At 50.0% G+C, this 23,085-nt stretch overlaps 1 protein-coding gene across 1 annotated transcript; it reads left to right on the top strand.

The window, feature by feature from the left end:
* The first annotated feature begins 10,666 nt into the window (after positions 1–10,666).
* Positions 10,667–19,983, top strand: LOC111162655 (SEC14-like protein 3). Its single transcript, XM_089894242.1, is given in 13 exon segments — positions 10,667–10,720; positions 11,584–11,659; positions 11,926–11,969; positions 12,105–12,138; positions 12,141–12,163; positions 13,142–13,330; positions 14,230–14,325; positions 14,999–15,059; positions 16,224–16,311; positions 18,075–18,177; positions 18,420–18,712; positions 18,812–18,981; positions 19,797–19,983. Coding segments are annotated over 13 exon segments (1,383 nt in total). The 3' UTR covers positions 19,949–19,983.
* Positions 19,984–23,085: the final 3,102 nt, after the last annotated feature.

The following is a 23,085-nucleotide window of genomic DNA, read 5'->3' as shown; positions in this document are numbered from 1 at the left end:
CCTGCAGAGGTGAGAGCAGAATCTCTTACCTGGCAAGGGGGGAGGGGCACTTTGGGAGATAGAAAGGGAGCATGTCTTCAGCAACCTCCATCCCTGTGTCTTAACACTTTAAGGAAAAAAAAGGTGTGTGTGGGGGGAATTCCCTGGCCGTCCAGTGATTAGGACACCATGCTTTCACTGCCAAGGGCCCGGGTTCGATCCCTGGTCGGGGAACTACGATCCTACATGACCCTGCATGCTGCACAGCAAGGCCAAAAAGAATTTTTTTAATTTAAAAAATAATAAATTTTAAAAAAAGGAAGTAGCCAGAAAGGGGCTGTTTACCCGAAGCTTGTTTCTTTGTTTATCCATTCATTCATCAACGGTTATTGAGTGTCTGCCCAGCGCCAGGTACTGCAGGCCCTGGGGACCTCGGGGAGACTGGGCTGACGCTAATAGGAAGCTCATCTATATTGAGGGAGGCAGAAGTGACTCCAATGATTATCAAGTGGGCGTGTCATCACCACGTGTGCTTGGAGGGGCAGAAGCCAAATTCTAGGGGAGCTCTCAGCAAAGAAGCCTGATGGGGAATCAGATGTACTTTGTCCGAGGAAGGGACCCTTGAAGGGAGAACTGAGAGATGTGGGAGGGTGACCAGGTGCGGACGAGCCTTCCAGACTGAGGAATGGGGTGAGGGTGGCTGTGGGGTATTTGAGACCGGAGGGGTGCCGGAAGGGCTCTTGGGCGGCGCTCTCTGATGTTTACCATTTCTTTGTGAACAACTGTGTGTACACATTTGATAATTATTAATAAAACCATTTTATAAGGCACATTACAAAGCAGCCGTGTTGTTTGTCAGGAAAGAATGGCAGAATCTTGGCAGGAGGCCACAGATCAAAACTTACTCAGAATGAGGTGGTTGGAAATACCCAGGCCTCACCTGTCCAGAGGAACGGAGGCGGGGCCTCCCGGTCCCAGCACATCTTCTGGGATGGAAAGCCCCACAATCTTCTGGTGGCGGGAGAGGGGGGGATGCAGGTGAGGGACCTATAGGGGTTTTTTCAATGCAGTTGGAAAGGCTCTCCTGCCCCCCAAATTTCCACCCCAGTCCAGCTCACCTTCCAAGAGTCCAGGTTGGAGAGGACACCACTGTGGGACAGTCACGGCTTCACCAGAGTTCCATGGCACAGCATTCCACAGTTTGCACAGCCCCTTTACATGCAACCCTGAAGGAGATGGGAATTATAGCCCCATTTTACAGGTCCAGTAACCAGAAAGGATGGGCTTGCCTAGTCGTGCCCTTGTCCTGGAGTTGAAGGCAGGCTGGGTGAGCAGCCCAATAATAACCATAAAAGCCAACACTATTGATTGCTTACCATGTGCCAGGTGGTGGGTCATGTACCTTATTGGCCTCTTCTAACCATCCCATTAACCTTGTAAGAAGGGAATGTTATTAGCCCCAATTTACAGATGAGAAATCTGAGACTCAAGCTCACATAGCACATTTGAGAGAAGGCCAAGATTCAAACCCAGTTACCCAAGCCGGTGTTTCAGCACCATACATTTTTTAACTATTTGAGAATTATTTTCTCAATGTTGGGAGAGGAATTACAGCTGCTTGGCAGTTTGTTTGCAATCACCCCCAGACTCAGCCTCCCCCACAGTAGTCTTGGGCACTCCATGTTGCCCAAGAATGGCAATGAAATCAGAGACCAGTTTGGCATGAAGAACTTGGAACACTGCATGCCCTTAGGGTACACCCTGGTCTTGTGAGAAAGTGTGTGCTAGCTCCAGCCCTGGACAGCGTACAAGCTTCTCCACTTTGCAGCCTCCTTAATAATCCTCCCCCATGCTCCTATCACCATAGCAACCCATTCCTATGGTAAGCAACAAGGGCATCTTGGCAGAAAACATAAGGGGAAAGCTTCATAACAATGGATTCGGCAATGATTTCTTGAAAATGACACCAAACACAAGAAACAATAACAAAATAAGCAATAGATGAATTGGACTTCATCAAAATTTAAGACTTTTGTGATTTAAAGGACCTATCAACAGAGTGAAAAGGCAACCCACAAAATGAGAGAAAATATTTGTAAATCGTATATCTGATGAGATTAAAATCCAGAATATATAAAGGACTCCTACAAGTCAATAATAACAACAACAACAGCAACAAAAACTCATTTAAAAATGAGTAAAGGGGACTTCCCTGGCAGTCCAGTGGTTAAGACTACACGTTTCCACTGCAGGGGGCACAGGTTCCATCCCTGGTCGGGGAACTGAGATCCTGTGTGCTGTGCTGTGTGGCCAAAAAAAAAAAAGGGCTTCCCTGGTGGTGCAGTGGTTAAGAATCCACCTGCCAATGCAGGGGACATGGGTTCAAGCCCTGGTCTGGGAAGAGCCCACATGCTGCAGAGCAACTAAGCCTGTGCGCCACAACTACTGAGCCTGCACTCTTAGAGCCCACGCCACAACTACTGAAGCCCGTGTGCCTAGAGCTCGTGCTCTGCAACAAGAGAAGCCACCGCAGTGAGAAGCCCGTGCGCCGCAAGGAAGAGCAGCCCCCGCTCACCACAACTAGAGAAAGCCCACGGGCAGCAATGAAAACCCAATGCAGCCAAAAATAAATTTAAAAATTAAAAAAAAAACAATAAAAATGGGTAAAGGACTTAAATAGACGTTTCTCCAAAGAAGATATACAAATGGGCAACAGCACATGAAAAGATGCCGAACATTACTAATTATCAGGGAAATCAAATCAAACCCACAATGAGACACCACCTCACACCCCTGAGGAGGGCTATTATCAAACAACAGAAAATAGTAAGCATTGGTGAGGACGTGAAGAAACTGGAACCCTTGTGCATGGCTACTGGGAATGTAAAATGGTGCATCCACTATGTAAAACAATATGATAGTTCCACAAAAAAATTGAACATAGAATTACCTTATGATCCAGAAATTCTACTTTTGGGTATATACCCAAAAGAACTGAAAGCAGGGACTTGAACAGATATTTGTATACCAATGTTCATAACAGTTTTATTCATAATAGTTAAAAGATGGAAACAACCGAAGTATCCATTAACAAATGAATGGATATGGACTAATCAAAATAAGCCACATGCAAATGGACAAATGTTGCATGATTGTACTTACAAGAAGTACCTAGAGTAGTCAAATTCATAGAGACAGAAAGTAGGATGGTGGTTGCCAGTGTTACTGGCCCCTTCTAGTCGGGCCCCAACAGGGGTCCCTCTACCTGGTGTCATTTGAGCCAAAAGATTGAGACCGAGTTTGGTTGTGAAGCAAAGGAAAGCTTCGTTCTTTGATCAAAGAATGGAGAGGTGTGAGCTTACTCTAGAGTCCTCTCCATCAGGCCCTCCCCAATAGGCCCTCAGCGGGGCTGCTTTATAGGGCTCTCGTCAGTGGGAAGGGGGCGGGGTTTTCACGGGTCTGGCGCAGGCGTGTTGCTCACGGCTCCAGACCGCCGTGCTGGGCGTAGCATCTCTGCGCACAGCCCCCTGCCGCCATCTTGAATTGAGTGTTGCGTGCAGCACTTCTGTACGTGGCCCACAGAGCTGCGGTGTCCGTGCAGCCATTTTGCACCAGGAACCCTGGTCTGAAGTGCCGGGTGCACAGCCTCTGCAGGCGGCCCCCTGTGAGCGAGTGAAACGATACTAAGCACAGAGGAAAAGAAGAAGAAAGGTTAGACTTTATTTTATTACCCAGATTCTATTTTTATTTCCCGAGAATTGTTCATGGGCTTTGCCGGTGACACCAGGGGCTTGGGGGGAGGGAGAAATGGGAAGTTACTGTTTAACGGGTACAGAGTTTTCGTTTGGGAAGATGAAAAAGTTCTGGAGCTGGATGGTGGTGATGGTTGCACAACAATGTGAATCTACTTAATGGCACTGAACTGTACTTTTAAAAATGTCAATTTTTTGTTTTTGTTTTTGTTTTTTGCGGTACGCGGGCCTCTCACTGTTGTGGCCTCTCCCGTTGCGGAGCACAGGCTCCGGACGCGCAGGCTCAGTGGCCATGGCTCGCAGGCCCAGCCGCTCCGCGGCATGTGAGATCCTCCCGGACCGGGGCACGAACCCGTGTCCCCTGCATCAGCAGGCGTACTCCCAACCACTGCGCCACCAGGGAAGCCCCTAAAAATGTCACATTTTATGTTAGGAATATTTTACCACAATTTTTTTAAAAAGTTAAAAAAAACCAAAGACCTAAATGTAAGAGCTAAAACGTAAAACTCTCAGAAGAAAACATGGAGGTAAATCTGAAACAGGAAGGAAGGGATCAGGGCACAACCTTTAAAAGAATGACTTAGCCATTGTGGATACGACGTTAACTGGTTAGAACTGACTAGGCCCAAGCTGGCAGAAGATTCGACTTCCAGTTGACCTTGAGCCTCATTATGTGCTCATTGTAAATATTAGCATACGCTAAACAACATGCTCACAGGCCATGACAGTTCCAAGGCCAAAAAGTGGGTGGTGGCCCAATTCCTGGAAATCTCCGCCCTTCTCCAAAATCATTGGAAAAATCTTCCCACTCATTAGCCTATGAAATTTCCCAGACCATAAAAACTAACCGCTGCATATTTCAGGGCCACTTTCAATCCTTTCTGTCTATGGAATGTGTATCTCCCAGGGCCTCTCACCTTCTGAGATGGTCCACACTCTGTGTGTCTCTTTTTTTTCTAATTAATTAATTTATTTATTTATTTTGGCTGCGTTGGGTCTTCGTTGCTGCACGCGGGCTTTCTCTAGTTGCGGCGAGCGGGGTTTACTCTTCGTTGTGATGCGCAGGCTTCTCATTGCAGTGGCTTTTCTTGTTGCAGAGCACGGGCTTTAGGCTCACGGGCTTCAGTAGTTGTGGCACACGGGCTCAGTAGTTGTGGCTCACGGGCTTAGTTGCTCCATGGCATGTGGGATATTCCCGGACCAGGGCTCGAACCCGTGTCCCTTGCATTGGCAGGCAGATTCTTAACCACTGTGCCACCAGGAAAGTACCTGTGTGTCTCTTTTTGAATTACGGTTTTCTCTGGGTATATGCCCAGTAGTGGGATTGCTGGGTCATATGGTAATTCTATGTTTAGTTTTTTAAGGAACCTCCGTACTGTTCTCCATAGTGGCTGTATCAATTTACATTCCTACCAACAGTGCAAGAGGGTTCCTTTTTCTCCATGTGTCTCTCTCAATTAACCTACTTCTTACCTATCGCTTTGCCTCTCACTGAATTCCTTCTGCGCTGAGGCAAAGAGAACCTGAGCTTCATTAAGTCCTAAGACCAGGCGTGTGATTTCAGTTAAAAGACAAGTGGGTTTGAGTCCCAGCCCATGGGTTCAAGTCCCAATCTTAGTTTTAGCTGGGTTTGAATACCATCTGAGGTGTGATTGAGTTCAAGTCCCAATCTGATCTGAGTTGTGCTGTTTCAGCCAATCTGAGACCAGGTGTGAGGTTTCAAGTCTACGTGACCTTGGATTTGGCAGTGCTTTTTTAGATATGACACCAAAAGCATAAGCAATAAAAGAAAAAGTAGATAAGTCAGCCTTCATCAAAATTTAGAACTTTTGTGTATCACAGGACACTGAAGAAAGTGAAAAGACAACCCACAGAATAGAAGAAATTTTCAAATTATATATCTGATAAGGGATTAAAATCCAGAATATATAGAGAATTCTTACATGTCAACAATAAAAAGACAACCCAATTTAAAATTAGGTAAAGACATTTTAAAATTTTGAATAGATGTTTCTCCCAGAAGATATACAGATGGCCAATAAGCTCATGAAGAGATGCTCAAGAGCTTTAGTCATTAGAGAAATGCAGTTCAAAACCACAATGAGATACCACGTGACACCCACTAGGATGGCTATAATAGCAAAATAAGAAAACAGAAAAGGAGCCCTCACACATTGTTAGGGAGTATATAAAATGATGCAGCCACTTTGGAAGACAGTTTGCCAGTTTCTCAAAAGGTTGAACATAGAATTACTATATGAGCCAGTAATTCCACTCCTAAAGATACACCCAAGAGAAGTGAAAACATGTTTTTACAAAAACTTGTACAGGGCTTCCCTGGTGGCGCAGTGGTTGAGAGTCCGCCTGCCGATGCAGGGGACACGGGTTCGTGTCCCGGTCCGGGAAGATCCCACATGCGGCAGAGCGGCTGGGCCTGTGAGCCATGGCTGCTGAGCCTGCACGTCCGGAGCCTGTGCTCTGCAATGGGAGGGGCCACAACAGTGAGAGGCCCGCGTACCGCAAAAAACTTGTACAAAAACTTTTCATAGCAGCATTATTCATAATAGCCAAAAAAGTGTAAATAACCCAAATGTCCATCCACTGATGAATGGGTAAACAAAATGTGGTATATTTATGCAAAAGAATATTATTCAGCCATAAAAAGGAATGACATACTGGTACCTGCTACAACATGGATGAACCTTGTATACATTATGCTAAGTTAAAGAAGCCAGTCACAAAAGATCACATACCGCATGTGATTCGCTTTCTATGAAATATCCAGAATAAGAAAATCTATAGAGATGGAAAATAGTTTAGTAGTTGCCAGAGGCAAGAGCAGGGGTGCAGGAAATGGGGAATGACTGCTAAAGGGTACAGCGGTTTTCGGGGGGTAATGAAAATGTCCTGCAGTTAAGCAGTGGAGTTGGTTGCACAACTTTGTAAATATACTAAAAATCACTGAATTGTACACTTTAAGAATGGTGAACTTACGATATGTGAATTATACCATATTTTAATTTAAAAAGGAGATGAAACTGCCCAAGGGTAAAAGAGGGAAGGCAGACGGTCCCAGGGCGCAGCTGAGATCATCACTGGGCCTCCGACAAGGCGCCCCTCCCCGCCTCCCATCCCCGCAATTCCCCTCTCCTGTCGGCCACCCCACCTCATCTCACTGTGCCCTGAACCCCACTCCCACTTGCCTCGTCCCAGCCACGTTTGCCCCATGGTGAGGCTCCCTCATCCCCGGGGCCCCCTCTGTACTCACCCAGCTGGTTCTGTTAGGACGGCATTTCACATTTCCTAGTAACCAACCCCCAGAAAGGAGGTGTTCCTGGGTGTGGACTGGGTGGCCCCGTCTATCCCCCTGAGGTTGTTTGCTGGTGTCCTGGTTGTAGCCATGGTCCCCTGAGAGCCTGACAAACTAGGACTTGGAGAAGACCGAAATGGTGGGTGGGGATGGGGGTGGTTCTCCTCTGCTGAGGCCTTTGTTTCAAGGGAGGGAAATAATTCTCCTGGCCTCAAAATACCCTGCAGTCCGAGGTGGGTGGATCCAGGCTTCCTAACACACAATGGATCTTAGACCTTTTATCGAGCACTTACTGTCTTCTAGGCACAGTGTTAAGCCCTCCGGGGGAAGTCACATCTGGGCAGTGGCTCCACTACAGGTTCCAGAGTCAGACAGGCTTGGGTTCAAATCCTGGCTTCCCATTTCCTGGCTGTGTGACTTCAGAAAAGTTTCTTTATCTCTCTGACCTTTCATATCTTTGACTGTAAAATGGAGATACCCCTACCTGTTTCCAAATGGTTTGATACCAATGTAATGTTCTCAGCACAGAGGAAATGCTCAACAAATGGGAGACTGTGAGTTCCGTGCAGGCAGGGACCCAATCCATCTTGTTTACTGTAACATCCTCAGCTCTGCCCTCCTTGTGCTTTTCACTTGCCCACCTCCACACCTTGGCCCATGCCGCCCCCTCCACTTGGGATGCCTTTTCCTCAATCTCCACTAATCGACATCCTCCTTTTCTTCAAGGTCTGGCTCAATGCCACTTACATCCCATTGGGGTGACTTCTGTGCCTGGGTCCTCTCCCTGATTAAGGTGGAGGCCCCCAGAGCTGAGACTGTGGGATGGCCTCCAGTGTGACAGCAGAGTGGTTAATTGCATGGGCTTAGCTCTGGATAAGATACTTAACTTCTCTCTACCTCAGTTTGCTTGTCTGTAAAATGGGCTTAATAATGGTTAGCTAATCCCAGGGGGGCTCTGAGGTTTAAATGAGGTGATGCTTTGTTTTTTTTTGACCTCACCATGAGGCATGTGGGATCTTAGTTCCCCAACTAGGGATTGAACCTGCATCCCCTGCAGTGGAAGTGCAGAGTCTTAACCACTGGACCACCAGGGAAATCCCATTGTTTTCTTTTCTTTTCTTTTCTTTTTGGCTATGCTGTCTGGCATGCAGGATCTTAGTTCCCCAACCAGGGATCAAACCCGTGCCCCCTGCATTGGGAGTGGGGAGTCTTAAGCATTGAACCACCAGGGAAGTCCCACAAGGTGATGCCCTTAGAGTGGGGCCTGGCATGTAGTAAGCCTTCAATAAATGCAGATCTGTGCTAATATGGTAGCCACAAGCCACATGGGGCAATCTATTATAAAATTAATCAAAATTTAATTTATTTAAAACTTGAGTTCCTCAGCCTCACTAACCACATTTCACATGTGACAACTGGCTACCAGTGACGTCCAATAGGACACAGCCCAGATACAGAACATTTCCATCACTGCAGAAAGTTCCATTAAAGGGGCTTCCCTGGTGGTGCAGTGGTTAAGAATTCACCTGCCAATTCAGGGGACATGGGTTCGAGCCCTGGTCTGGGAAGATCCCACATGCCGCGGAGCAACTAAGCCCATGCACTACAACTACTGAGCCTATGCTCTAGAGCCCGCATGCCACAACTACTGAAGCCTGCGTGCCTAGAGCCTGTGCTCCACAAGAGAAGCCACCGCAATGAGAAGCCCACGCACCGTAACAGAGTATCCCCTGCTCACCACAACTAGAGAAAGCCCCTGCGCAGCAATGAAGACCCAATGCAGCCAAAAATAAATAAATAAATAAATAAATGAAAGTTCCATTAGATAGCACTATTGATGATGATGGTGATAATGAAGATAACGATAATCATGCTGTGGGCACACAGTATGTGCTCTGTGTCTGTTTGTGGTCTGGGTCAGGAGAAGCACTTAGGGGTATCTCTGAAGGCTCAGAACTCCTGGGAGGACCTCAACTCCTATTCCTGGCCCTGCCTGCCCAGCCTCTGATATCCCCAGAGGTAACTGGGGCCCCTCACGTTAGAGGGATTAGGGTGAGAAAGGTGACTGGTGAAAAACAGGCAGGATTAGGGGCTAATGAGAGGGCAGTGGAGGAGCCCAATCTCTGCATGCTGCCCATCTGGCAGGAAGTGGGTGTAGGTGGCAGCTGCGGGCTTTGCAGAAAGAGGCTGGAATGTGAAGTGGGGCGGGACCGGGGTGTGGAGAGGTACCTAACTGCTCCTGAGTGCACGTGGCAGGCACCCTGGATGGAGGGAGATCGCCAAAGACAGCCCCCCTTCTCCTTCTGGACCCAATTCTATCAGGGCCTAGAGCAAGGAGGTGTCAGTGCTAACCCACATCAGCGTAAAGAGGTCCCAAGACAGCCCAGGGGTGAGGACCAGGAATGCCCTGGGGGTAGGGGACCTGGAACAGCACTGGGAAGAGGGGCTTGAGTTAGCCCAGCTGTTGGGTCCGAGGCTAGACCAGGGGAAACTTTCAGCCCATGTGGACCCCCTCAAGGCCTGGAAGATGCGGCCATGTGGCTGTACTGTGGTCCCAAGCAGATGCACTCCTGGTTTCCTTATAGACAGTCATTGACAATGTGGCCTCTGCCCTCTCGGAGCTTCTCACAGCTGGAGAATCCCTTAGACATGCATGACCCTTGACAGTCTATATCTCAAAGGACAGGGAAACCTTCTGGGCTTCCCTCATCACCTGGCACAAGTGGTGGACGCCCCTCACTGATCAGATGTTTAAAATCCCAAGAAGCACCCTTACCGCCCCAAGGGCATCAACATGCCCCACCTCTCCCTTAGGACCCAGGGGATGCGAGGTCCTGGACAAGGACCCTTGTGTCCCCATGACCTCTGCGATGAGAAGGGAGGGCAGCAGGGTTGGGGGAACTCAACCCTTCCCCGTATTGAAGGTGAGGGACCAGCACCACAGGATAGAATTTGAAAGTCAGGAAAAGCAGCATCAGCCCTGTGGGGAAAAAAAACCTTTAGCAAGGACACCTTTCGAGTTCCGTTTTTCTGCCCCAGCCTGTCTCCTCTTGAATATGGACATTTGTTGCAAAAAGACATGAGCCTCCCACCCCGACAAAGTGAATGAACTGTTTACTAGACTAAGTCCCTGACTCCTAGCCATCACAGCTGGGTGAGGGTGACGTTTGCAGAACCGTAGGTGCGGGGTCTCTTCCTTAGTGAGATGGGGAGACTGAGGGTCGGAGAGAAGGGGTGCCTGCAGGGAGCAGTCCTCACTCCCCCTGAAATCCCGCCTTCCCTGGAGGCCTGGGGAGCACTGAGGGGGGTTCTACAGGTACCTAGCCTGGACTCCCATGCCATGGGAAGCCAGCCTCATTTCCTCCCAGCCTCTTCCACCTGGCAGTGGACCTCTGACACGCCCTCCCGTGTACACCTGCCTCCCCCACCCCAAACTATCCCACAGCCAAGCACGGGACCTCACTTAATCCCAATTATGTAATGTGCAACCCAACAGCTGGCCAAGAAGGAGGCGCCTGGAGCCACGCCCAGGAGTGGGGGCAAAAGGCTCCGCTTGGTCAGGACCACAGACCAGACTTGGCCTCTGCCTGCAGTGGCCTCCACTCCTCCAGCCTCACCCAGCACCATGAGTGGCCGAGTCGGAGACCTGAGCCCCAAGCAGGCAGAGACCCTGGCCAAGGTGAGAGCCAGGGGAAAAGGGCTGAGAGGAGGAGGGAGGGTGGTGGCCGGAACACTGCCCCACTCTGTTGATTCAGCATGTCCTTGACATTGTCTCTTTGTCATCACCTCACCCAGGGTCAGGTCTCCCAGTGCCTGGTGACATCAGCCCTGTCCAGGGCAGAGACTGAGGGAACAGCACCACTTCCTGGCAATAGTGTGGGTGCCAGATGAAGCCTGACTTCTCATCCAGGGGCCAGACCCAGAGACCTTTACCTGACATGCCCCTCCCCACCTCCCCTTAGGTGGGAGCTGAAGATGGTCTGCCCTCTGACTCTGTTCCCTTTCACTCCCCAGGACCCTGACAGATGACCTGTCTGTAAGAGCTGAGAGATGGAGCAGAGTGTGTTGTCATCACCACGGTCAATGGGGAAGAGGACGCATAATCACTAACAATGTTTTTGTAGAAAATGGGATGGAAAAAAAGACAGAAGCCTTGGTGGACTAACACATGAAAAGAACTAAGAATACATTCATACTCCAATCTACTTACCCACCCATCCACCCATTTATCTTTTCTTCCATCCATCCTTCTACTCCCACCCACCCGTCTGTCTACTCACACACCCATCTCTCCTTCTGTCCATCCACTATTCATTGATTTGTCCTTCCTTTTTTCCCATCCATCCATCCATTCTTTCTTCTTTCTGTTTACTCACGCATGTATCCTTCCTCCCATTCACCTACCCATCCATCCACCCACCCATCCTCCATCACTGTGGGCCAGACTGCACTGGAAGAGAAGGAGGCAAGACGAAAACAATCACTGAGTCTGGGGCAAAGGCTCAGTGTGAAAACCTCTTCAATCAACGTCTCTCTTCCCAGTTCCGAGAAAATGTCCAGGATGTGTTGCCTGCCCTGCCCAACCCAGATGACTATTTCCTTCTGCGCTGGCTCTGAGGTGAGGGCAGAGGTGGGGGAGGTCACGGTGAGGGGGAAGTGAGAGGGCCCTTGTCCCAGCTGCTCCAGAAGGACCCAAGGCTCTCAGGATCCGACCATACCACCTTGCTTCACATGTTCAGGTGCAGGAGAGGGGAGGGGACAGGAAAGGGAGGTCCCACCCTAACCCCCAGTGCCCTCCATAGCCCCCCACTGCCCAGGACCAGGGCAAGATGACTGCAAGGCAACCTCTTTCCCACCCCATGCCTTCTTTCCATCTTCTCACAGCTCAGAATTTCGACCTGCAGAAATCAGAGGCCATGTTCCACAAGGTGAGACCCATCCCCCTCCCTGGAAATTTGGTGAGGGGCTTTGTGGGGGCAATCCCTGCCTCCAGCCCCTACCTCCATCCCCTCCTCAGGGGTGCTGGGAGCCCAGTGAGACCTTACCACTCAACTCCCTTTCAGTACATGGAGTTCCGGAAGACCATGGACATTGACCACATACTGACTGGCAGCCCCCCGAGGTGAGCCAACACCCACACAGCTCCCAGTCTCTTAGAGACTTACCACCCGAGCAGTCTCTGGATCATCGGGACCATGAGTGGAGGGTAGCAAAGACCATGAGTGTGCAGGCACCTCTCCTATAACAATTATGACTATTTCCTGGGGGCTTATGAGGTCCAAGCGTAAGTTAAGACTTTATCTGCATGATCTCATTTAATCCTCACAACCCCATGAAGTGGGTACTGTTGTCCCCATTGTACACATGAGGGCACTGAAGCCCAGCAATGATTAAGCAGCCCACCCAAAGTCCCACAGCCCCAAGGTGGAGCTGGGATTTGAGCTCAAGCTTGTCTGTCCTCCAAATCCAGGCTCTTCACCACCAGAGTTAGCTCGTGGCTCTGAGCCCTCACCCCTAGGGCCTTGGTCAAAGCATCCTGTCTAGGTGGGAAAGAAACTTAGCTCACCAAGAAGTTGGGGAGAAGAGTCCCACCACCGGCGTCTTAGTAAAGCAGTGGTCCTAGTTTCACTCGTGGAGCACAAGCTCTGAGTCAGGCACTTTGTGATCTTGGGGACTTTCCCCAACAGAGGAGAGGGAATGGTGCTCAGATAGGTGGCATCACTTGCTCAAGGATGCACAGGAGGGAAGCAGTAGCATCTGTTTTTGAACCAGGTCTGTGACCTTCAGAATCCATGTTCTTCATCACTAAGCCCAACTCCTTTCCATGGAAAGGGACGCGGGAGACATTGGGGGCAGAACTAAGGAGCCCAGAGGCCTCAAGCAGGCGTGGCTGAGACCTGCCTTGGCCATGTACCTGCTGTGAGCAAGACCTCCTCCTGCAAACCCCTCAGTTTTCTTACCTGGACAGTAGAGCCGCCCTCCATTAGAGGGACAGTGCTTGTACCACAGTGTGTGTTGGCTCAGGCCACCCACGGCAGCCTGGTCTGGTTATCTCTGGGAGGTGCATGATGCCAAGTTTCGTGTGTTTGTCCATGCCCAGGTGATCCAGAAGTACACGCCTGGGGCCCTGTGTGGCTGTGACCATGACGGCTGCCCTGTGTGGTATGACATCATCGGGCCGCTTGACCCCAAGGGCCTGCTTTTCTCTGTCACCAAGCAGGACCTGCTCCAGACCAAGATGAGGGACTGTGAGCGCATCCTGCACAAGTGTGACCTGCAGACAGAGCGGGTGAGGCTGCCAGGGGACTTGGTCCCAGGAACACACCTGTGCTCTCTGCCGTCACAGCCAGAGGGCTCTGTGGTCAGACACCAGCTCTGACGCTTCCCAGGTGGGTGTACTGGTTTTCCACCTTGGAAAGTGATAACTTTGGTGGTGGTAACTTTGCCACCTTGGAAAGTTACCTCACCTCCCTGAGCCTGTTTCCTCACCTATAGAACAGGGACAATAATAATGGTTGCAAAGATTAAATTAGATAATGCAAGTATATGGCTGGCCTGATTCGTATTTCTCAGAATGCTATTAGCTTCTGTTATTCCCTCGGAGTCTTTGCCCCTGTTGTTCCTCTGTCTGGATAGCCCGACCTCCAGCACACACACTTCCCTCCCACACTTCCCTTGGCTCTCTCCTATCTATCAGGTCTCAAACTGTCACTTTCTCTGAGGCCCCCATCTGGGTTAACGTGTGTTCCCACAGCTCCCATGTTGTCCAGCTCTCACTTGAGGACCATGGGGATCTGGTTGCTTGTCAATCTCCCCAACCAACCTGTGAACTCTTTAAGGACAAGAACTCTGGATTATTGAGCTACATGCTATACTTATAGTGTCTGGCTCAAAATAGGTGCTTAATAAATATTAGTTGGACAAATGGAGGAATGAATGGCTGAATAAACAGCAGTATGAAGGGATGGATGGGTGAACTGATGAGTGGGTGAGTCAATTAATGGGTGGATGGATAGACATGATGGGTGGATGGTGGATGGATGGGTAGTAAATGCATTCACTGTTTTGTCCACTCATTCATCTGAGGGCAAAGTAGGAATATGGGAGAAGCCCTGAAGGGTCATGTGCTGGGGTCACCATCTCCCAAGTTCTGAGCCTGCACCTTGATCCTTGCTCTCATCCTCACAGCTGGGGAGGAAGATTGAGACCATCGTGATGATATTTGACTGTGAAGGCCTGGGGCTGAAGCACTTCTGGAAACCCCTGGTGGAAGTGTACCAGGAGGTGGGGAAAGGCCCCTGGGCACCCCTGCTTGCTTTAACGACCAGCTTGGCCTGCTGTGACCTTGCTGCTAACTCAGAGCCAGGATCTGGTAAAAGGCGGTGGCCTTCCTGGGCCCCATCACTGCAGCTCAGGACCCAAAGATATGTTGGCTGGAAGATCCCACAGAACAGGCCTCAGGGACAACACTGTACTGAGTCCATAGGGGCCAGCTTCAGACAAACCCCGCCCAGCCCTGTCAGCCCTAGCTCTGTGACTCAGGCGAGTCGCTTTATCCCTCCATGCTTTATTTTCCTCACTTACAAAATGGGGATACTGATTGCACTTCAAAGGGATGTAGGGATATTTCAGTGAGTTGTTATGTAAAGTATATACACAAGTGCTTGGCAAATAGCGTTTAATAAACAGTAAACGTTTTATTTACTATTACATAAATTATTATTATATACTACTGTTGTTATAACATTTGCTGTAAAAATGATTATTGTTATGTAATTACTATTAGGTTATGGTTGCAATAGTCTGGGGTGAGATTTCTTCCAGGGGCCATGGAGGTGATGAAAAGAAGGGAAACCCTCCACAGCCCTCTGAATCCTCCAGAGGGGAGGTTGCAAAGGGAATGGGGGTAGGAGAAGAAAAGGTGTGGGTTCTCATGGGGTCTTTCTTGGTCCCACAGTTCTTTGGCCTCCTTGAAGAGAATTACCCAGAGACCCTGAAGTTCATGCTCATTGTGAAAGGTGTGTGGCAGGTGACTTCACTCCCCTGTGCCTCCAATTCCTTATCTGCACCCTGGGGACAATACTAGTGCCTTTTTCCCTGGATAGCAGTCAGGCAGGTTGGTTGTTTGGCTGCATGCAAATCAGAGTGCCTGAAACAGAGTAACTTCTCCATAAATGGTAACTTCTGTGGTTGGCTTTACTGCAAGAAGAGGCAGCTCCCACCTCAGTTCTTCCAGGAATCCCCCCTCACCTTTCCCACCCATGTTGATCTCTCCCTCCTCAAACTGCCTCTGGCACTGGCAGCTGGTGCAGCCCAGTCTGGCCTTTCCTGTCAACTGCTTTCTGGGGCCTCCAGTTGTCTTGTGTGTATTCATCCTGTTTTCCTTGGGTTGTCTGCTCCTTGAAGGCAGGGCCTCTGATTCTCCACTTCTGTTGTATCCCTCACAGGCCTGGGGCCAGGTGGAAACTCAATAGGTATTTGGGTGGTGGTTGTTTGGGTGGGTGGGTGGATAGAAAGATGGATATACGTTTGATGGGTGACTGGTTGATTCATTGCTTAGTTTTTGTCTGTTTGACTGGCCAGTTGTTTAGCTGGCTGGTTGACTGGTGGTTAGTTGGATATCTGGTTGTCTGGTTGGATAGTTGTTAGCTTGGTAGACTGAGTGACTAGTTAGCATTTTGATTGCCTATGTGGGTGAGTGGCTAGTTGGCAGATGGGTTAGTTGGTTGGCTGATTTGTTGCTTGGCTGTATCTTGGATGGTTGATTGCTGGTTTGAATGGTTGACTGACTGGAAGAGGCGGTTGGTTGGGCAGTTAGCTGGTGGTTTAGTTAGCTGATTGGTTTACTGATTGGCTGGCATGTTGCTTGGTGGTTTGACTATTTGGTAGGTTGGCTGTTTGATCGGTAGGCTGATTGATGGGTAGGTGAGAAGGTGAATTGATTGGCTATTTTTTGGCTGGTTTGCTGGCTGTTTGATACATTGGATGATTGATTGGGTGGTTGGTTAGTTGGCTGCTTGTTGTTTTAGTTGACCGATTGGTTGGATGGTTTGTCAGGTGCAGGGCATTGGAACTTGCCAAGGTAACTCATTATTCCTCCACATTGTTGGCTATGACTGTTATGGAGAGAGTGGCCCGGTGGAATTATCTTTTCCCCATTATACTTGCTTATATCTCTCCAGCCACCAAACTGTTCCCTGTGGGATACAACCTCATGAAGCCCTTCTTGAGTGAGGACACTCACAGGAAAATTATCGTGTTGGGAAATAAGTAATTCCAGCTCCATCCCCTAAACTCTACGTATGAACTTTGGAGTAAGTTTGGTCCATCACCCCCTCCAGAGATCCACACATCACTTAAAGTCAGAGGCTCCTCCTTCTCAAAGATGAAATGGGTCTTACACTATAGAGTCTATCCTGTTACCTCTGTCTTACTCCCTGCCGTACCTCTTTTTTTGTGTGTGTGGTACGCGGGCCTCTCACCGCTGTGGCCTCTCCCGCTGCAGAGCACAGGCTCCGGACGCGCAGCCCCAGCGGCCATGGCTCACGAGCCCAGCCGCTCCGCGGCACGTGGGATCCTCCCGGACCGGGGCACGAACCCGCGTCCCCCGCACTGGCAGGCGGACTCTCAACCACTGCGCCACCAGGGAAGCCCCTGCCGTACCTCTTTAGTGACTAAAACCTCCACATCTTTCTCCTTTTCAACCTCTGGGCTATGGGCATCAGTTTCTTTTCAACACTCATCGCCTCAGTGCTTCTAAAGGCAATTTGGGCTGAAGAGGATGAGGAAGAAGAGCAGGAAAAGGAGAAGTGATTCAGAGAAGGAATGCTCAATAAGGAGGGACTGGATAAGTAAATAACAATGCATCCATTTGATGAATGATTGGGCAGCCATGAAAAGTGATTTGATGTCATGGAAAATGTCATTAAGTTAAAAGAAAAATAGATTATAAAGTAGTGTGGATAGTATGGTCTTATTTTTATAAAAACAAGAATATATTTCTAGAAGGAAATACAACAAAATAATTTGTGGTTAGCAAGAAATCAGGTGGTTTATAATTTTTTTTATATATTTCTAAACTTTTAGAATTATATGTATTACCTTTATAAGTGGGCAAAAAAAATGTTTTAATGATAGAAAAAAAGAAATAGAGAAGAGAAATAGTTCTTAAACTCAACTGGTGACCCTGAGCTTGGAGGATAACATCTCATAATCAGAATGGTCAGATCATCAAATCAGGAGATCTGAGGATCCAGGAGGATGGGGATGAATCTAACAAATCCCTGTCTTCTCTCCCTTTCTGATACCTGAGTCTCTGCCTCTGCCTAGATCCACTGGGGTAGGGAGCTGGGTGGATCACAAGGTAGCCCCCAAATCCTGGAGCAGTGTGGGTAACTGCCACACTCCAGACCCACGTCCAGGCCTCTGCCCCATTTGGTGGCGCACAGGGTTCTGTGCATTTGGCTGTGAGATGCCAGGCATTATGGTCTTCCTTCTCATCCCACTGGTATCTCCCATGGCCACAGCAGGGGATAACTTGAATTGGTTATAGGTCTGGGGCCATGGTGACACCCCAGGATCCAGAACACTTAGAGCTTTGCATAGGGCATGAAGAACAATAATGGGCATCATGATTGTGGTGATTAAGCAGCAGAGAGGGGGAGGTCCTTTCAAAGACCCAGGGCTGTCCCTCTCCACCCAGAGGCCTGACTTGTGTATGCCACTTGCACACAGTGTGGTCCCTGACATGGTCCTTGACCTTGAAACAATTAGACAACTCTAATCGTGACTGCTTATGACTGGGAGACCCTCAAAAATGTGCAAACCCATCAGCCAGGGAAAACATGTTTCCATAGCAACACAATGCTGGAAGACATTTCTGCAGCCTAAGGCCTGGGGGCCTAGGGAATGGGCCCTGGCAGCCTAGCTCCTGTAGGGCTTCTCCCCAAGGTCAGGTCCTCCTGGTAAGAGGGGGGCTGATGGGTCCCCTCCATGCTCAATAGTCCCCCTTCAACTCCTCTCCCCACAGACAGCTGGAAGGAAGGTTTGCTAAAACTCATCAGTCCTGAAGAACTGCCTGCCCAGTTTGGGGGGACCCTGACCGACCCAGATGGGAACCCCAAATATTTAACTGAAGTATGAAGAGCCCCAGAACAGGGGAGGGTAGAGGAGTAGAGCTCGGTTCCTTTCTCACCCTCTCATTCATTCCACAAATGTCTATGGAGAAACCCCTGTGAGCCAGGTATTGAGTTAGTCCCAGCCCTGCCCTGACAGAGCCCTCAGCAACTGTGCAGGCAAACAAGAAATGGGGAAATTGTGACCCAGAGGGATGAGCTGGGAGGGGAAGTTCCCAGAAGAGGCCCTGATTGAGGATGGAGGGACACAGGAGGCTTCCCAGGGTGGGGGGGATGGGTAGGGGAGGACAGGATGAGCAGGATACTTCCAGGAGATGGGGAAATATCTCAGGCAGGAGAAACAGCATGAACAATGCAAGAGGTGGGGAGCAAGCCCATCTTGCTCTGTGTCTGCAAATCAGCTATGGTGGGGAGATCCCCAAGTCCATGTATGTGCAGGACCAGGTGAAGACTCAGTACGAGCACTTGGTGCAGATCAGCTGCAGCTCCTCGCACCAGGTGGAGTATGAGATTCTGTTCCCAGGCTGTGTTCTCAGGTAAGGAACAGGCCACCAACCCACCCCTGGCTGGGCCCTAGCCCCTCAGGGACCCTTCAGCCTGAGCAGTGACCTGTTCCCCTCCTTCCCCCAATACAGGTGGCAGTTCTCATCTGACAGTGAAGACATTGGCTTCGGGGTTTTCCTGAAGACCATGATGGGGGAGTGGCAGTGGGCTGGGTTGATGACGGAGGTGCAGCTCAACCAGCGCTACAGCGCCCACCTGATGCCTGAGGATGGGAGACTCACCTGCACGGAAGCTGGCGTCTGTAAGTCTGCCCTGGCTGGGCCCCAGCCCTGGAAGGTTGAAGCCACCTGTGCCATGGTTTATAGGAAGAAATAGAGGGATAGTGACCACTCCCCCACCAAGGAACATACACCCTAGGTCAGTGCCATTCATCCATACAGTCACTCTTTCGGTTCACACTTGAGAGCACCTATCGTGTGCCAGAAGGGGCTGAGAGCATTCAGGCCACAGGACACAGGCAAGGGACAATAGGGCAGTGACATTCCCCAGGAGGAAACTGGGCCTCTGAGAGGTAAATCAGCTTGTCCAGAGGCACACAGCTGAGTGTGGTACCAGGGTCCCACTTCAGCCTCGTGGTAGCTGCATAACCCTGAGCAAAAGTCTTACTGAACGCAGGTTTGCTCACCTGTGAAGCAGAGGCTACAACTCCTACCTCTCGGGTGCCTGTAATGAGGCAGAAAGCATGCACAGGCCTCGCCCTGCACCCCACTTCATCAAGGGGCCTGGGAGGCCTCTGATGTTCTGAAATGCCCCCCTCGCATACCTATCATGTGACTGTCCAGGTGTGGACACAATGGGAGGCAGTGGCTATTGTTCTCATTGCCAGTTGGTGCAACTAAAGCCAGGCTGGGCACATGCCAGGAGGAGGTCAATTTCTGTTTACAGGCCCTGCTCAGGAATGGCAGTTCCCATGGGGAAGGAAACAGCAGTCGGGGGAACTTGGACCAGCTTGGCAAACACAACAGTTGAGAACACAGCCTGTTCTCCCCCATGGCCAGGGCACAGGGAGTGTGTGAAGCCAGGCCAAACTACCCGTCTGTCCATCTATCCCCCCAGATGTCCTGTGCTTTGACAATACCTATAGCTTTGTCCACACCAAGAAGGTCAGCTTCACAGTGTATGTGCTGCTTCTGGATGAGGGCATGCAGAAATAAGACAAGGAGCTCACCCCTGTCTGGGCAGCTCCCTCACTTCCAAGAGACCCCTGACTGCTTTCGGCCTATATATCCTACTCTTCCCCCAGAAATTGCTCAGTAGTCCTCTTGACTCTGTGACACTAGTAAGTAAAGAAACGGCTGCCTTGGGAAAAATGCATATGCTGTGGTCAGATCAGGAAAGGTACGCGAGGCACAGCTTTGGAGAATGCCGAGGTTGCAGAAAAGGAAGAAACAAGGGTAAGAACAAGTGGATGTCCCTGAAACCCAAAAAGTAGGAAAACGAGTCTCCTAGCCTTTGCCCTCACTTCTGAGGCATTTGTGTGCATGAATTTTTTCTCCATGAGTTATCAGCAACCTGGGTTGGATATGTATCTAAATTCTTTTTACTGCTACTCCTTATATAGTATATGCTCAGTATATACTTGTGAAGTTGAATGGAGGTAGGGAGCAAGTGATTCATGGGTGTGCAAATAAGTACTAGGGGAGATTTCAGCACCTTGGACAGGGACAGAGCCCTGGAGGGGATGGACTCTCTTGGAGACCCAGGTGACCCAGCCCCTAGACCTATGGCAGTGGCTGCCCCCTCGGGTAGGTAGGAGCTGCCTTGAGAAGGCTTTGTCTGACTCAGCACACAGCTTCCCCAACCCATCTCTGCCACCCTCACCGCCTTCCCTTGCAACTCACAGCTTATGTTTTAAGCAATTAAAGGCACTTTCCTAGAAGCAAAGGAAGTCACGTCTGGCTCTAGCTGCTGCCTGGCGATAATAAAAAAAAAAACAACACAGCTGTCATTCGTTGAGTGCTCTCTGTGTACCAAACACAGTGCCAAGTGCTTTATGAGTTCAGCCCATTTCACACACCTACCCTGAGGCCACCTATCACAGTCACGTATGCATAAGGAAACCAAGGCTCAGAGGTGAAGTCACTCACCCAACATCATACAACTCTTTTTTTTTCTTTTTCTTTTTTTTTGGCTGTGCCACACAGCTTGCAGGATCTTAGTTCCCTGACCAGGGATCGAACCCATGCCCTCTTAAGTGGCAGATCCAAGACCTGTTTTTTTTTTTCACTCCAAAGACATTGCTCTTAATTGCCCTATAATACTGCTTCCTAAGACCCTACTTTTACAGAGGAGAGAAGGAATGACTTGTTTGTCCTAGATCGTCCAGTGGAAGTGTCTTGGATGCCACCCTCTCCAGTCTCAGTTTGTGGGCAGAGGAGGTGTTATGCCCATTGGGCAGCTGGAACAATGGAGACCCACAATGCTAATTAAGCAGCTCCTCCAAGGAAACTCACAGCAGAGGGGGCAGGGCTTGTGCTTCAAAGCCCAGCATCTGGTCCACTGTTCATATGGTCTCTGAGAAGCATGGCCTCTTGCCATCCACCAAGACCCTGGGTGACTAGAGGAGACACCAGGGCCCCAGGACGTTCTCGCTCCGGGGACATGGCCTCAGGGACATGGAGCTGCTGGCTTGAGCCCCAGGTCCTGACACATCTCTTGACACGAGGAGTCGAATTACACAGAGACTGTGGATGGTTGGGAACCAAAGGACTTGAAGTTCCTTGGGAATGAGCTGAGGGCCGAGCCCACTGCGGTGAGCTTACCCATGGGCAGAACAGGAGGCCTGACTCTTAGACTAATCAAGCTAATGTTCAACAGCAGCTAGTACTTTCCATCTGCACTTATGGACACATTTTATAGATGAAAAACAGCTCACAAAATGCACTGGCCTTGTTTCCTTCAGCCCATGGGTGGCAGAAATAGGACTGGAGCTAAAGGCACCCTCCTCCCACCACTAATTCACGTTACTGCAGCAACTTGCCAGAACAGGACAAGACTGCCGACTCTCTGAGCTGGGGGCTGGGGTGGGGGTGTGGATAGGAAGGAGGAAAAGAAGAAAGGTTGTCAGATTTAGAAGAAGAAAAAAGGCAATACTTGGGACATACTTAAAATGTATTGTTTATCTGAAACTAAAATTTAACTGAGTGTCCTATATTTTATCTGGCCACCCTTCAAATAAGGAATGAGAGAGAGGAGAGGGACGCGGGGAGGCAGAGAAGAGGAGGATGGGTTCATACTCTTGGAAGATGGTGGCAGCACCTGCAGTTGGGGCAAGGATGTCATGGGGGGAGGATGGCTCAGCATCGGGGATACAGCGTGGAGGGACAGGGGGTCTCTCCCTTGCCCTCTGAGGTAAAGACCCCACCCCCAGGCTGCAGCAGGGGCAGAGGATGAAGGGGTGGACCCTTTGCACCCTTGAGGCTGAGGCAGCTGTGAGCAGTGCTGTTGGATTATCTGCATTTGTCTAAGCTCCTCTACTGCAGTTTATAGACCCCATTTTGAACAGAGGGAGAACTTGCTACCAGGAGGCAGGGGCAGCACAGAGAGCTTAGGCTAGGGCTGGAGCCAAGAACCAAAAAGTGCCCCTTGGTATCTGTGGATGCCCAGCCACAGCAAACCCACTCCTACTCTGTAGCCACAGTCGGTGGGAAGCAGCCCTCCAGCTCCCAGCCTCCAGGTCTCCAGTCTCACCCAGGGGCAGGATGCTTTGCTCCAGTTCTGAGTGTCCAGGGGGTGGCTGGGGAGGGAAAGAGACCCCACTTAGCCTTGGCTAATGGGCCCCCTCATTCCAGCAGCAGTCAGCAACCAGTATAGTGGCAGGAAGACCAAGGCCTGCAGGCTCCCCACTGTGTGTGAAGGGAAGTAAAGTCCCAGTTCCCAAAGCCCAGAAATGCCAGGGAAGAGACAGGGAAGGAAAGACCTCAGCTGCCCTTGGGAGGCAAAGATGGTGACCACAGCCTGTTTCCCTTAAAAGAGGGGTTCAAATTAGGCAGCTGAGGCCAAAAGTCTGGGCCAGTTGACCTTGTAGACCCCAGGCCAGGGCAACCTTCTGTCCTGATGCTAATTAGGCACCAGACCCCATCCTCTTCCCCTGGAACCCAGCACTGCTGCAGCCTCTCCAGAGAATCCACTTTCACATCCACACAGTTAAGGTCAGCTTTTCCCCCCGGCACATGGTACAAACGCAAACAAGTACCAGAGGGAGTTAAGACCAGAGCACTAGAGAAGTAGAAAGCTTTATTGTGTGTATATAAAGGGTGATTTAGTGGTCTTCTGAAGGGCCCCCTGACTCCCTGATTTCCTCAGCAGTTGTCTGGGACACTCCATCAGTCTCCTCCTCCAAAGA

This window comes from Delphinapterus leucas, chromosome 14 (assembly GCF_059928025.1).
Source record: "Delphinapterus leucas isolate spDelLeu-1000000601 "Yukka" chromosome 14, BTC_Dleu_Yukka2, whole genome shotgun sequence".
Lineage (NCBI taxonomy): Eukaryota > Metazoa > Chordata > Mammalia > Artiodactyla > Monodontidae > Delphinapterus > Delphinapterus leucas.
The sequence above is the reverse complement of the archived record's forward strand: the minus strand, read 5'-3'. Positions and strand labels throughout refer to the sequence as shown.